This window comes from Podarcis pityusensis (genome assembly GCF_964106645.2).
Source record: "Podarcis pityusensis genome assembly, chromosome: 3".
In the NCBI taxonomy this organism is placed as follows: Eukaryota; Metazoa; Chordata; class Lepidosauria; order Squamata; family Lacertidae; genus Podarcis; species Podarcis pityusensis.
This window is the reverse complement of record NC_138026.1, coordinates 23,665,604-23,681,616: the sequence shown is the minus strand read 5'-3', so window position 1 is coordinate 23,681,616 and position 16,013 is coordinate 23,665,604. Positions and strand designations below refer to the sequence as shown.

Here is a 16,013-nt window from a genome sequence, read left to right as displayed (position 1 = left end):
ATTGTAATGTATGGTCTGCTTTTATGTTCTGCCTTGGCTCTTAATATTTGTAAGTTGCTTAGACTTTTGGCTTTTGGATTCAGTGATTAACAAGTGAAATAAATATAATAATAATAATAGAATCTGTATATCAGAAGGTGACTGCACTTGCAAATTTTCGTTTGTGTCATCTAGGAACAGAGGTTTGCGTGACTAGCTTTGTTTTGAAAATTGTAAGAATATTGCCTAAAGTGAGCAGACACAGTAAAATGAGTTGTCTGTGCTGCATTTGTTTTGTGAGAAATGCCTGTTTGAGCATACAGACAGGATGGTTACAAAGGATGATAAAAATGGAGCCAAGGTTTGAGATGAATGAGAACAGCATCTGAATTGTAATTATCAATAGTCTCTTGTTTGGGAAACTGTTAATAGCTTGTTTGGTGTCTGAAATAGAGCGATGCCTTTCAGAAGAGAAAGTGAGACAGATCCTGTGGCTTTCCTTTTAGAAAAGCAACAACCAGGAAAAATAAATCTGTTGAAAGTAAATAATCAATACTGTATTTAAAGTTAGTCCTTTATAACAGAGAAGGAGAATGGAAAACTTTTTTTTCCCTTCGTGGATAATTGCATTGCAATTTGTTCATAAAACTACATGTCTCCAAACTGCACATTGCATTAAATGCCCTTTCACATTTGTGTTTGAGCGTGCACATTTTAAAAAGTCTGCCTTGTGGTTTTGGGTGGAAGGGAATTTTGATCCCTACTCTGTGTCGTAAGTCTGACAAAAGTTTCTTCACTAGAATCTATTTGCCCTTAAAATAAGGACAAGACTTGTACTAGACCTTGACATCTTCTCCAGGTTATTTCTACAATCTGGATGTAATCCATTCATAACAATATTGACTCGTGTAATTCCCCTTTTATCAGGCAGCCATGATTATAAAAGATAACAAGCTACTGACAAGTGACACCTTCAAGCTTAACCACATTGGGAAGGAAACCAAAGAAAACATGAGCATGGCCCAGACAGTGAAAAAGACAGAGAAAATGATAAAACAATCAGGGCAGTGAATATTGTTTGGATTAAGCATGAAACACTGTCCAAGCTTGCGCCCAAAGGAGGGCACTTCATTGCTGCTAATGTAGTAGTTTGACTTCACCCACAGAGGTGCACTCCATTGTCTTTTGGAACAGACAGATTCCAGCAATAGCAGGCATGAAAGATGTAAATTGGCCTGGTAAAATTAAGGACAGTTTTCGCATAAAGTTCTCATTGAGTTGGCACAAAATTTGCAGTTTGCTACTTGTGCTTTGTAAAAGCTGCTTTGGTGCAACAAAGCTTCATCTTTATAAATGGGGCCACGCACAAAATTACGCACGAACAATAAATGTGATATGGGGGAGAGACGACAATGAGATTTCTGTAGACTTCGTTTCTGTGGCTGTGAGGAAAAATAATGGCCGCACTGCTTTCATGGTCTGAGGCCTGTTCTGCTGCTTGACTGTCTTTCTGAATGTAATGCTTCTGAGAAATCCTTATAAAACCCTAGGATTTAGTCCAAAGTATTGCAGAGCCAATGGGATGTGTTCAGCAAGAGAAAGAGTGAGCGACTTTCCTTCTGTGTGACAGAGCACTTCACTCTTGCTGCCTTCTTAATTCTCCAATTTCTCCTTTGCTGCATGACAATGTGGCCAGAGAAGAAGAATAACTGAAGATTCACGCTGCCAAATATGCTGGCTGGTTATGTGATTAGGGTGTATTCCGTCTCTTCGTTTATTAATTTTTTAAAAAAGACTAACAGTACAGTGGCAAGTACTCAGGATCACTAGTTTGAGAACACCATTTTGGGACCACTGTGTGGCGATCACACAGGGTCCCCGGACGTTTAACGGTCTCTTGATCCCTGTGCCACCACTGTGCTCGCTTCCCCGCTGCCACCAACCCGTTACAATCTGGTAAAACACTGAGTCCAGACAGTTGCTAAAAGTGAACAAAAACCACACGTTTATTTTACAGACATTAACAAGTTTATGGTTTCTCAGATAATATTCCTGTCAGCACCTTAACTTTAGTTTCTTTACCGGCCTAGACCTTCCTAATACCTTCTGACTGATTATCTCAACTGGTTGACTGACTCCTCTTAACAAATTCTCTCCCTCTTTGACACCAGACTAGCCCAACCACAGACTTATCTTCTCTGTCTCTTCTAACTTCAGACTGTCTTCTCAACCACCCTAACCCTAACTCTAACTCCTCCAAAAAAACTCTGTGCTTAACCTTATACTGTACACAGTTAACTCTGCCCCTTGGGTTCCCATTGGTTAGTCATTTTACAATTAGTTAACCCTTTCCTTATGAACCCAGTATGATGTCACACACCTAGGAGGGCAAATGCCACACACTGCTTTCTCAATTGCTCTGTGTGCTTGTTGCCATTTCTGAAGATAACTGCTAGTTCAACACTTTCTCCAGTGGTCTGAATGACTTTGAGTGAGTTTTCTTCAGAAAGGGGCTTGGTATTACTCTCTCTCTGGAAACAGAGCTGGCATCAAAGGTCTGCAAAGTGGGCATTTGCTGCAGGGAAATGGTGAAGAGTAGTGGCGGTGAGTATCTTAATTGTGAAAAGGTGGACTCATAGTGGGAGGGGGCCCCTTGCCCACAGACCCTTGAAAACAAGGAACCAGTACCACAAGACATACCTTGTTACTGCATTACTCAATTGTGCCTGCATTCAGAAATTTGAGCCAGTGGTATAATGGGCAGGGCCTTCAACCATTGCTGAAGATTTTTGAATCGTCTTGCATGTTGATACATGAATAGATGGGTAAACCTCCCACAGAAAAGCTGTCAAAGAGTTGCATGAGTGTTGAAGTCCCCAGTATCTGCCTTAGCTTATTTCACAGGATTAGACATTTGCAGGTTTGTTCCTGAGATAATGGAGCAGGTTTTTGTCTCTGCTGGGATACTATTGGACCTTAAGTTGAATTAAGATGGTTGATGGAACCTTTTGAAACTGCACTTTCTTTCTTAGAATTCCCAAGCAGTGCCTGGTGTGAGGTTGTCAGTGTAAGGTATTTTGGGAAGAGTGAACAAAGATAACGTATCTTGTGCAAGCAGCAGAGAATTTCTATATTTGCTTGAGAGCTTGTAACACTTCTCCTTGGTGGTCTCTTGATGCTGGTTTGCTCAGCTCTGTTACAGCGTATGAGCATTCCTGTCAACAGCAACTTTTGCTTTTGAGCTTCTGTGGTTGTCGCCTCAGCCCCTTAGGATGTGAATGATAGGATATTTAGCTTTGTGTTCAGAGACAAGTGAAAGAAGGAGCTTTTAAATGGTGCACACAAAAACTTAGCCATTTAACATGTCACACCAGCTAGATAATGAATATTATTTTAGTTTTTAAGTGGGAAAATATTGACCTTCCTTCCTTACAGTGCGTTAGAGGTGTCACTAACAGGCATGCTGAGTCAACGTGGTTCAGGAAACAGAATATATAGCAAGAAAGCTTATTGCTTTGACAGTCTGAACAGTTGAGTAGTGTGAATTTTTGTAGAGGAATTTTTCAGAGCGTGTCCAAGCTGGTAGAGTGTCTGAGAAAATCTTACATAATAATTAGATTTTCTAAGATTTATGTGGGTTTCCCTTGACCTCTTCTTACCTTCAAGTTAAATAATCTTGTTTCTAAATATATGCCTGGTTTCCTCCACTTCCCAAAGGAAAATATTTACAGGGAAGTTTTTGGAGGAAAGAAAATAGATTTTTTTGTCAAGGTTCAGAAGAAGAGAGAGCTGAAAGGATTGCTTTTGAAAAACTTAAGAAACACTTTGAAACACTGAAGACAACGTTAGCATTGATGAATTGCAGAACCCAGAGCTTTGATAGCATGTTTATCTTCTGTTCTTCTTCTCCTAAGATGTTGGGCTTTAGTGAAGTACAAAGCAGTCCTATGAGATGTGTATTTGTGTGGAACTTGGTAGCAAAGCTACCACCACTCCCAACTGAGATATTAAAAAAATCTTTGTTTAGTCCACATGTATGATCAAATTCAATGGTTTCCAAACTTTCCCCACCATGGACCACTTGAAACAACAACACAAAACTAGGGTGATAATTCAAGGATTATTCAGAGCATACCCACTATTCATTGACCTCACTTACTCATGTTACTAATTCATTTCAGTGGGTGTACTCGGGGGAAAACTTAGATGAATACCACACTAATGATAATATCTATATACAATCATATTCAAAAGCTTTGCTAAACTACTGTTAAAAATCGTATAGTCATAACGATCGTCAAAAAGTGAAATTGATTTTATCATGACAGTGACATTGGATCTTTCCTCCTTTGGCCATTATGGCAATTAAAACATCTCTGTACACTTCCTGTAATTTATTTCCAGACAATGTTTCACTGTTAGCTAGAAGTTCAGCAGTATATTTATAGAAGGATGAAGTCATCTCATCCCTGTCCCAGAGTTGTATTGTCTTTTAATACTTATTTGTCCAATATTTCTTGTTTGACTCTGCAGCTAGAGTTGTCTAGTCTACCTAAATTAGCGGAGGTCATTGTTTTGTTTAAAAAGTCTGTGTTTCAAGTTTTAGAAAACGAACTAACAACCGGCACTGCTGATGATGAAGAGGAGGAGGAAGGAGAACAGTTCGACTTTGATAGCGGAGATGAAATTCCAGAAGCAGACAGGCAAAGTGCTTTGCCATCGAATTTAGAGCCTAAGAAGAATAACACAGAACAGGAAGAAGTGAATTCTACAGGTACGTGTGACCATGCCTAATAAAGCCATGAGAGCATTGCTGATACTTTATTTATTTACTTAGTGCATGTGAGACTTCTTTCAACATAATAATGAACTGCAAACGTTCTTTCAAAACAGAAATAAGTACATGGAAAGAACATTGGGATAGTTTCTATGGGCAACTCTCCATGAGCTCATAGCTTCAAGGTGTCATTTACATAAGAGGCAACATGCAATAAGTGTGCTCGAAGAGCGCACAGATTGCACACAGGCTTTCTAAGGACCAGATTCAGCTAATGGGTCCCACTAGTGGAAGCCCATGCAAGAACTGCTAATTCAACGGGACATTTTCCCCCTTACTTCCCCCTCCCGAAATTAGTTTTTTTTGGGGGGAGGGAACAGGAGAATCCTCAGAACAGCAAATGGTGGGAGGAGAAGGAAGATTGTGCTGTTGTTCTTCTGAAATGCTTGCACAGGTGGAACAATCTCCTTAGCACTACATCCTACGCAGTCCTTATGGGTGTAGAGTCCTGTTTACATGAGGGTGGTGATGGGACCTGAGCCAGCGGGTTCAGTCTCAAGTCATTTCTATGCAGAATGAACACTTGTGCAGGCCGGCCTAAGGTGATATCAAAAGATAAAGATATGCTGCTTAGGAAATAAAAAGAAGAAATTGCTTCATCTTCTTCCACTCCTCTTTAACATGTTTGCTTGATATAACATATGCAAGATAATAGCTATATCATTTACTGCACAAGCTGGTTGAGTTTCTCTGTCAGCAGAGGCACTGGGTACCAATAATCTTACAGAAGGGGGAGCACAAGTAAGCTCAAGTCCCCTCTTGTGGCTTCCACCAAAGTCTCTTAGGTTGGGCATGGCAGGCTGCTGTAGGAAGACGGTCATTGGCTGAATATGGCTTTACAGGGGGCAGAACTGTCAAACTGAATCAAAACCACCATGCCAAACCATAGTTTATGCTCACTATAATTTATAACCCAAACCAAAAGTTTGATCTTCCATCTGGCAGGCTGCAGTTTAGAGTTGCTCTCTTCCATTCTTCGTCTGCTCAGCACACTTGTCTCTGGAGGTTGCTGCAGAATTATCTCCTTAAGAAGGGTTTTGAGGATTCATCTGAAGGGCAAGGGGAGGGGAGCAATGCAACAGGGTTCCTGCAAGGGGATTTGCGTTTTGACAACAACTTGTGTGGTTTTCATTCAAGGGAATGAAAATGTGGATGGAGCCGAGAAAATGGCGGGAGCTGACGGCACAGCAGAGGTGGTCCCACCAAGAGTAAACCCATACTCTGTCATAACAATTTCGCCAATGCAAGAAAAGGAGCCATCATTGTCACCAGAGCCAAGCCCGCAGGATGGAAGTATAAGCCCTACCCTCCCAAGTGGATATTCTGTTCCTGTGCCCTGCGGTTATGCTGTACCATCCAACTTACCATTGCTGTTGCCAGCATACTCCAGTCCTGTCATAATACGAACTGTGTCTGTGGATGAAGAAGGTAATGTAACTTTGGAAGGCACCGTTTATGAAGCAGTACCATAGTTCTGATACTTTACAGACACACATAATTTTATTTGCATGCCTCCTTTCCATAGTTTAAAACCATGCTCAAGGAGGCTTACGACATGCAAAAAGTTACCTAATTCCAAACATAAGTAGTCATAAGCAATAAATAAAACATCAAAGCACACAAATTGAACAATTTCAACTTAAGTCACAATAAGATCTAAAATAAAAAACAAAACAAAAATCAATAACAGCAACAACACACATACTCAACAACCCCCACTAAAGTTACTACAGCCCAAGAGTCTGTTCTGCTGCCTCAATTTTTGTAGCTGGAGTCAGTCAGGGTCCTGCCTTCCCAGGCCAGGTGGGAAAAGGCCTGCAAGACAGGGAGCAAGTCCCCAGAACTCACAGCCAAGATGATACTTTGTGGGCGACTGCACCCAATAAGAAGGAAGGAACTTGCAGCCTTCTATCACTTTTCTTCTCTTTGCCTCACTATGGTTATTTCACAATGGGTGAAATAGTGAATTGTTTGTTCCTCGCTGTAATCCAAGATGCAATTTGTCTGGATCGGTTCCATTGACAGGGAAGGGCTGTAGCTCAGTGATACATAGGGATGGGTGAATCTGCCAATTTCTGTTTCAGTTTTTCCTTTTCCCAACCTTGTGTTCTCTACATTCTCACATTAGTTTGCATTTTTTTTTTAAAGTTCTCTTGCAAACTCATCAGCATCTTAGTACAAATTTCTCCTAATGTGCACATTTTTGTAGGTGATTTTGCTCAATATACCCATTTTTGCAAAGCAATTTCCCCTATAAAAATGCATTTTTGAACGGTGTTTTTATTGAAATGTGCACTTTTATATATACAGTGGTACCTTGGTTTACAAACTTAATCCGTTCCAGAAGTCCGTTCTTAAACCAAAACCGTTCTTAAACCGGGGCGTGCTTTCCCTAATGAGGCCTCCCGCCATCGGTGCCTTCCACCATTCAGATTCCGTTCTTAGACAGAGGTAAAGTTCGCAAACTGGGACACTACTTCCGGTTTTGCAGAGTTCGTAAACCAAATCGTTCATAAACAGGACTGTTCTTAAACCGAGGTACCACTGTATATAAAAACTTCATCCCAGTACATGCACTTCAGTACACATTACTTGGCTGGAGACGTGCATTGCAAAACACAGAGCAGTGCTGTGTTTTGCTTTGCATGCTGTTTTGGAAAAATGTGAATTGAGTAGGTTTGCCTTTAAATGTGAACTGAAATGAATTTCACCTGTATCTCTAGTGGCAGAGCATCTGTTTTGCATACAAAAGGGCCTAGGTTTAAGCCCCTGCATCTCCAGGGAAAGAACCTTGTATGAAATCCTGGACAGCCACTGTCAACTTCTTCAGACAGTACTGAGCAAGGTAGACCCATTGTTCTGGCTCAGTATAAAGCAGGTTCCTATGTTCCTACAAGGACTATTTTGAACATCGAGAGTAATCTACAATAGCAGCGGGTAATTTGTAAATCGTTGACATATATAGCTGCTAATGCTCTGAAGAGTACTGGCTTTCATTCTAAAAACAACATTAAATCCTTATATATCTAGTTTAAATATGTTGCCACAAACATATCTGTCAGCCAGTGTATTTCTGAATGTGTTACCTATCCCTAGCCTGCAGTTAGATCACTTTAGTGTTTGTTCAAATATTTTGCTAACAAGAGGAGTAAAGTGAAAAGGTTAGAAAACTTATGCAAGGAAGATATAATATATAGGGTCTGGTTTGCAGCTCTACAGGTTTGTCTTTTCTATTTTTTTTATTTTCCTACCTTTTACTCCAAGCCAATGCTGCTTGCATTTAAGAGGACTAATTTTTATTTTGCAAAGTACCGTATTTTTCACTCTATAAGATGCACTTTCCCCCTCCTAAAAGGTATCCGTCTTATGGAGCTAATGCAGGCTGCACAGCTATCCCTGAAGCCAGGAGAGCAAGAGGGATCGGTGCGCACCAATCCCTCTTGCTCTCCTGGCTTCAGGGATGGCCGCCCGAAGCCTCCTGAGCACAGCACTTGCTCTCCTGGCTTCGCTTCGCTGGAGAGGCGCTGCGCAGCTTTCCCTCTCTGCACAGCGCCCCTTCAGCGAAGCAGGAGGAGAAATGGAAGGGGCTCTGCTTCTTCTCCCACTTCGCTGAAGGGACACTGTGCAGAGAGGGAAAGCTGTGTAGCACCCCTTCAGCGAAGCAACAGGAGAAACGGAGCCCCTTCTGTTTCTCCTCCTGCTTTGCTGGAGAGGCACTGAGCAGAGAGGGAGAGAATTTTTTTCTTCTTGTTCTCCTCCTCTAAAACTAGGTGCGTCTTATGGTTGGGGGCGTCTTATAGAGCAAAAAATACGGTGATGTGAGTGTTTCAATCACAACTATTGTATTTTTTTAACATGGGTGTTACTGAGAGAGATTCTATTACTACTTCTGTTTCCTTTAGCAAATGTTCATATAGTTGCTGAAGATTGCCATAATTCTCAAAGTTCAGAGGATCCCCAGAATGGGTAAGAAGAAAATACTGGCGTTTATTTAAAAAAACCTTTCTGTAAAGAGTAAAGTGCATGTGTTGAATGCAAGAGCGGGCATCCATGTCCCTTGTTTTGTCTTGAGCTTGAGGGTCGAAATGTTTGTTTCATAACAGCCTCCTTCAGTAAGAACAGTCGATGAGGCAGACTCTGATAGTGAATGGATTCCTTTGCAGCTCCTTTACCTTGTTTTAGACACCTTTCCACATTCCTCCGTTTTGCAGGTTGTCTACTTCTCCAGCAGGGGTGGGGGTCCTTATCTTCCTCCCCTCCCCTCCCCCACTGGCCAAGTTTGACTTTCCCACCTGTCAATCATGTGAAGCCACAACGATGCCAGGTGGCCTCCTTTGTGGGTATAGAGGAACAGCCTGGTGTGCAATGCTTCATCCAACAAGGCACGTTGGGCCAGTGCAGTGGCAAGGATTTGGGCTCGATAAACTTTGAGGTCCCTTCCAAGCCTGTAGTTCTGCAATCAGGTTGGCCGCTGTAAGAAATGGGCTGCTGCGTGAGTGGACATTTGGGTCAGATCCACCAGAACTCCTACATTCTCTCTGCATGGTTTCTGTTGCAGTTCCTCTGCCTTCAACAACAGCTGTCTCTGTCAAGCCAGTTCCCTATGCTTCTGCAAACTTTCTCTGCTCTGTAGAGCCTTAACTCCCCTGCAGCTTTGCTTCTACTTGCCCGTCCCTGTGACTCATTTATTAAGTCATCCTTGGGCCATCTCCCTTTATGACATGTTTTTCTTCCTCGGCATGCTAGCATTCTGGGCGGTGGCTGTCCTGTCAGAACCTCAGGCAGTCATTTTCAAACCAAAGTATTTATTTTGGATAAATTAAGGGATAGCCTTTCTTGAGCGAGGCTGTCATTGCCAGATTGCTAAGTTTAGGCTTCTAGTGGAAACAAACTGCAGTGATCCATAGAGCCATATTTGAGCAAAGGGCAACTCAGTCCCTTGAGATCTGTGATGCAATAGCTGCTTTGCCCAAGCACACACACACACACACACACACACACACGAAAGTCTAGCTACTGCCTATGTAGAATGTTTCTTTCTCAGTTTCTGCCCTGGAGCACTGCAAACCATCTTTTTGCTACTCCATTGTGAGCAAACAGCACTGGTGGAACTGTACACAGACCCATCACCACCTGAAGCCCATTACATGAGAAAGCACCCATATCATAGGTGATTGCCATATCAAACTGTATCTCAATGGTGGGAAGAGAGAAACACTTACGGATATGGGAGGGGGCTGGGATAGGCAAGCTGTGAAGTAGCTTCCTGGCCCCAGCAGACGTTGTGATCAAGTACACGTGGTTTGCTAGAACCATTGGACCACTGCTGCATTGCTGCTCTGCCTCTGCTACGTAGCTGGATGCAGTTAACACCCCTCTCCTGCAAGAAGCATTGTACAATCTCGTCCACCTTCAGCGACTATGTTTAACAGCATCTAGTTTGCTGGCCTGCGCACAGAGCCTCCCTGAGCACACTTGGAAAGGTAGATTTGTGGCTGGGGATTTTAGCACCAGTTACCTTTAGTAGGAGTAGGGCAGAAACTACAACACAGGCTGGCATTATCTGCTATCTGTGCATGCAAATTAGGATCATGACAGGAGCCAATATTTGGTACATTTTAGGTTTGTTTGTTTTTTAACATCTCCTAGTTCTGCATTGGTTTCCTCCCCTGGATTTAGTAATTAAAATCTCAAGCAAAGCCAGGCTCGCTTTCCAGTTCTCATTCTGCAGCAAACTGAAAGAATGTTAAGGAAGAGCGGCTGCACAGAACTACTTTATGGGTAGGGACGCAGGTGGCACTGTGGTCTAAACCACTGAGCCTCTTGGGTTTGCCAATCAGAAGGTCGGCGGTTCGAATCCCCGCGACGGGGTGAGCTCCCGTTGCTCTGTCCCAGCTCCTGCCAACCCAGCAGTTCAAAAGCATGCCAGTGCAAGTAGATAAATAGGTACCACTCCAGCGGGAAGGTAAACAGCATTTCTGTGTGCTCTGGTTTCTGTCATGGTGTTCTGTTCTGCTAGAAGCGGTTTAGTCATGCTGGCCACATGACCCAGAAAGCTGTCTGTGGACAAACGCCGGCTCCCTTGGCCTGAAAGCAAAATGAGCACCGCATCCCCATAGTCGCCTTTGACTGGACCTAACCGTCCAGGGATCCTTTACCTTTTACCTTTACTTTATGGGTGGTGATGGTGGGGAATGTGTTGGAGGCTTAAACTGCATTCCAAGTCCCTGAATGTCAGACATTACAGCTTCTATAACCCTTACTTATGAATAAGTTTCACCAAACTTCATAGAGATTACAAAGCAAACATACATAGTATTGCACTGTGGATAACTGAAATATTTATTATAATTAATAACTTGTATGTGCTTATTTTAAAGTGAAGATAATCAGGGGAATAAAGATGAGAATGCCTTGGCCAAATGGGCTGCTGATCCTGCAAACACAGACTGGATGGAGAGTAAGTACTGGTGCTTATGGTTCCTCTAGAAATCAGGGAATGGGAAACTGTGGTCCACCAATATTGTTGGATTACGACTCCCATTGGCGCTGGTGGCTGGGGCTGATGGGACTTTGGAGGACCACTGGGTCCAACTTCTCTGCTCTGTATAATGAGTTGGTGTGTCTCAGTTTATCGCTCAAATAGCTGTTTATATTGGAATGTTTTATTTAAGTCTGGAATGAATCCCTCCTTGTTTCTGGATACCCAGTCCAATTTGATTATTCAGGAATTCCACATACAATTACTCTGCTTCTAGGCATGTTGCTGGTTTGATTCCTTTGATACGATTGCTCTGCAAGTATCCTAGACTTCTTATATCTGATTCAATCTCATTTTATTTCCCTCGTTATCAGTGACTGGGTATGCAAGGTCGCGCACTTGTTGGCCAGGCAAAAAGAAAAAGATGAAATGAGCAGGATAAATATATTCTGTAAACTTGGGGGAATTGAGCAAAATTGCAGCTTCTTTGACTTGCTTTTCTGTCGCAAGTCTGAAGAAGTTCATATATGCTTGACGAATTTGATCTCTAATATCAGCACACCTTATCTGCACTTCCTGGACTAATGAGTACAGTCGTACCTTGATTCTCAAATGTAATCTGTTCTGGAAATCCATTCAACTTCCGAAAACATTCAAAAACCAAGGTGCACCTTCCGATTGGCTGCAGGAGCTTCCTGCGCTCAATTTGAAGCGGCGTCACACATTCAGCTTCCAAAAAATGTTTGCAAACCGGAACACTTACTTCCGGGTTTGCGGCGTTCGAGAGCTGAAACGTACGAGTACCAAGGCGTTCGAGAACCAAGGTGCAATAGTACTTCAGTTGATCCCTCTGTGTCTCCAGCAAGTCTCCTTCATCTTCTTGCTCATGCCTCTTCTCTTTCCTATATGATGTCGTCTTCTTTTCTTCAGCCTTCAGCATGTTTGCAGAACAAGAGTTTGTGAAGGGCAGAGATCGCCCAGTCTTCCAGCGTCTTGGGGAGTAGGCAGGGAGCCGCAAAATGCATGGACACCCTTGTTGAATTTATTTCTTTATATTTATATAGCACCTTTCCCCCAGAACTGGGGCTCAAGGCAGCTAGAAACACCACTGGACTGTTAAAAGTGCTACATGTGGGTCCTGGGACTTAGTTAGGCAACAGCTGGATTACATAATGGCAAATATTGCCACCCTGGGATCCTTTGGGAGAAAGGTTGGCAAATAAATAAATAAATAAATAAATAAATAAATAAATAAGCAGTCAGTGCTGAAAATATAAAAGCATGTTGCAGATGATGATGATGATACTGTTATTATTTGTACCCCTACCATCTATTATTTCTTCTTAACCTTTATAATAATAATATAATAATAATTTATTATTTATACCCCGCCCATCTGGCTGAGTTTCCCCAGCCACTCTGGGCGGCTTCCAATCGAGTGTTAAAAACAATACAGCATTAAATATTAAAAACTTCCCTAAACAGGGCTGCCTTCAGATGTCTTTTAAAGATAAGATAGCTACTTATTTCCTTCACATCTGAAGGGAGGGCGTTCCACAGGGCCAGCGCCACTACCGAGAAGGCCCTCTGTCTGGTTCCCTGTAACCTCACTTCTCACAATGAGGGAACCGCCAGAAGGCCCTCGGCGCTGGATCTCAGTGTCCGGGCTGAACAATGGGGGTTTTGCAAATATTTTAGTGTGTGTCTTGCTAAAAGTCTATGGTGTTTGTCTAATATATTGTGGTTTTCCCATCTTTTTTTGCTTTCAGATCCAGATGAGGTAATATATGATGATGTGCCAAGAGAAAATTCAGACTCGGAACCAGGTATGAGTTTGAATTCAAAACCTAGGCTTAGACTTAGTGATTTTTCCTTGTACCATTTATCAGTAATTCTGTCTGAAGTTCCAATGGGAGCTGATGAGCAATCCTTTCCCGTCCTGCCCTCCCCCCCCAAAAAAAAACCTCCCTTACTTGCCTTGAACCTTACAGGGTTAGAATAGAATAGAATAGAATAGATTATTGCAGTGGAGGGCACCAAATTTAGCCTTATGGAAGGGAAATCCCATCAACCTCCGTGAAGAAACTCACTTGACTTACTCTGAAAAAGGGCTTCAATTTACAGATTTAAAGATCATCCTTATGGAAAAGCCAGTTGGGGAAGTGAATTGGTACACAAAGAAGGGATTAAGAACGCCACTCATGCTTTACCATCCCCAAATGCCCCTTCTGGAAATGACATTTGCTTGTAAAATATATGAGATGTTCCTGTTTTATCAGAGCCATTTTAGGCTATGTGTGTTATAGGGTTGATGTAGAGTTCACATGTGAATTTATTCGGAGCAGGGGTGATATTCATGGAGGGAGCAGGGAATGTTCTACAAGAAAACCCATGAACCACCCCCTTTCCTTTTATCTTCATGACACTTTTTAGGCTCTCCTGAAATGCTGTATATAAGTACTTTGTCTTGGTTGTTATGTAATCCCAGCCAGTCGGGGATTATATAGTGAACATAATGACCTCCTAACCCTGTGATTGCCAATGTAATCAGGAAGCTTTGCCTTCCATCTGAAGTGGATATATTTGCCTCCTGTGATATCACATAACCAAATACGGCTGGCTAAGTAATACAATGATGGAATGAGAATATATTTTCATCTCCTTTGATTTACCCCTGCCCAAAAAAAATTACTGAAAGAGGGCTTATATGTGAAGTGTTTGTAGAAACTGACTCCCATGTTGTCTTAGCCTATTTTTGTGTGTGTGCCTTTGTATTCATGTACCATTTCTTGTTTTCCATAATTGTTTTCCAGAAATGTTATTGCGTACCTCACCTTCCTTCTTTATTTCTTTATATCTCCTTGCAACGCATTACATTTTTTCTGGGTCACTTTTAGCCTGGAAGTTTAGCCTGCTTTTTAGAGTACTTGCAATCCAAATGTTGTTGCATATCATGATATTAAAGGTGACTGCTTCTAAAATTGCATAATGCTTCTTATGTGATTTTATTTATTTATATATTTTTTACTTTGGATGTAAATTGCTTGAGAACCCTTTTAGTGCAAAGCTATAAATTTAATAAACCTATAATTTTATAAAACTTGCCAACCACCCTGTGATCTTCGTATGAAGGGTGGTATATTATTATTATTATTATCATCATTATTAACAACAACAACAACAAAACAGGAGGCATAGGAAAAGGAGGTGCATATACCAGTGAATAATTCCTTGGCACACTATGCAATACCATAACTTGATTTTTGAATTTAAGCAAGGCTACGTTTCCCCCCCTGAAATCGCAAATTATATGCATGGCCAAACGTATGACACCTGTACTTGCTAACTGTGGAAGAGGCACACTATTATGTGTATTCAGCTATTGGACCAAAGTCAGTGGCTTTCTCACAATGATTATCTGGGCACCTCCAACCTTTACCGCTTGATCTATAAAAGAAAGATGTAGACTTTCCTTTAGATAAGGAATTATTCGCTTAAAGTAATAGAAGTGAATTGTAAAGCCAGACCTTGCACAAGGAATTAAGTATGTAAATAGGACAAGACAACATAAATTTATTCATTCCTGGGATATAGTTTAAATAAAGGGTATGGGTTTCCAGAACATGGAGTAATAGAATGATGTATCTCCTTTATGCCCAACGCTATAGGACCTGAGGTCTCCCATTGCTGCTCTAGAACCTATACTGTGAAAGATATTCCTAGACAGGATGTAGACTCTCTGCCTTTTGTGGCGTGATAACAGACGTGTTGATTTCTTAACCTTTCACTAATTCTTTACTCCTGTACTGAAAAGTGCTGGTGTTCTCTGAAATGCTTTACCTCTTTGACGTATTTAGCAGGCAAATAGAACTTGTAATGAATTTGAACTTCTCCATAGCTTAACAAAATTATATTTTGCGTATTAATGCATGCAGAGGAGATGATTTACGATGATGTTGAAAATGGAGATGAAGGTGGAAATAGCTCTCTAGAATATGGGTGGAGTTCGAGTGAGTTTGAAAGCTATGAAGAGCAAAACGATTCAGAGTGTAAGAATGGAATGCCCAGTTCTTTTCTGCGTGGCAACCACAGAAGACAAGTATGTAACTTTCTTTGGTAGCATTTTTTGTAGCGCATTATTGACATGCTTCCAAACACCGTAGTTCCCCCAAGCTTTATGATGTCCATTTTTTCTCATGCATTCGATTTCAAACCACATACGTAGTAATTTAAAAATGAGAGATGGGAAATATCCAGGCATAGTAAGACAAGAAAGGAAGTTGCTAAATGCATACAAATGGAATTTCAAAGTGAGTTATTTGTCTTTTATAGATACAAAGAACTCTACTAGCATTCATTAAGCAGTGTTGTTTAAGAGTTGTGGCTTGTATTCATAAGACATGTAAGGTGCACATGTTTCTTCCCACCCTACCATTGTAAAACTCTAAAACTAAGTTTTCTTTGCCAAGCATATAGTAAGGGGAAACCTCACTTTATAAATGGTAGTTTCCAGACTCTAGACTTGGAAAATTGGGGATTTCTTAAAAGTAAGGGTGATTTCCTAAAGCTTCACTTAAAATCATGAGACCTGCTTGGGTGTGCTTTTAAGCACAAAACTTTTTAAAGAAGTGTGCATGCACACAAAAGCTTATACCCAGAACAAACTTGGTCTCTAAGGTGCTACTGGACAATTTTTAATTTTTTAAAAAAACAATG

The 16,013-nt window shown here is 41.4% G+C and overlaps 1 protein-coding gene across 6 annotated transcripts in view; it reads left to right on the top strand.

Annotated features, from left to right (window-relative positions):
• Positions 1 to 16,013, top strand: part of ARHGEF10 (Rho guanine nucleotide exchange factor 10) — a 107,007-nt gene that overhangs the window by 12,867 nt on the left and 78,127 nt on the right. For all 6 annotated transcript variants that reach the window (XM_080998938.1, XM_080998937.1, XM_080998933.1 and 3 more), the window contains exons 3-8: positions 4,580 to 4,753; positions 5,954 to 6,244; positions 8,719 to 8,782; positions 11,197 to 11,276; positions 13,067 to 13,123; positions 15,233 to 15,396. In XM_080998938.1, the coding sequence (XP_080855064.1) occupies positions 4,580 to 4,753; positions 5,954 to 6,244; positions 8,719 to 8,782; positions 11,197 to 11,276; positions 13,067 to 13,123; positions 15,233 to 15,396 (830 nt within the window). The remainder of the gene's footprint in view (positions 1 to 4,579; positions 4,754 to 5,953; positions 6,245 to 8,718; positions 8,783 to 11,196; positions 11,277 to 13,066; positions 13,124 to 15,232; positions 15,397 to 16,013) is intronic.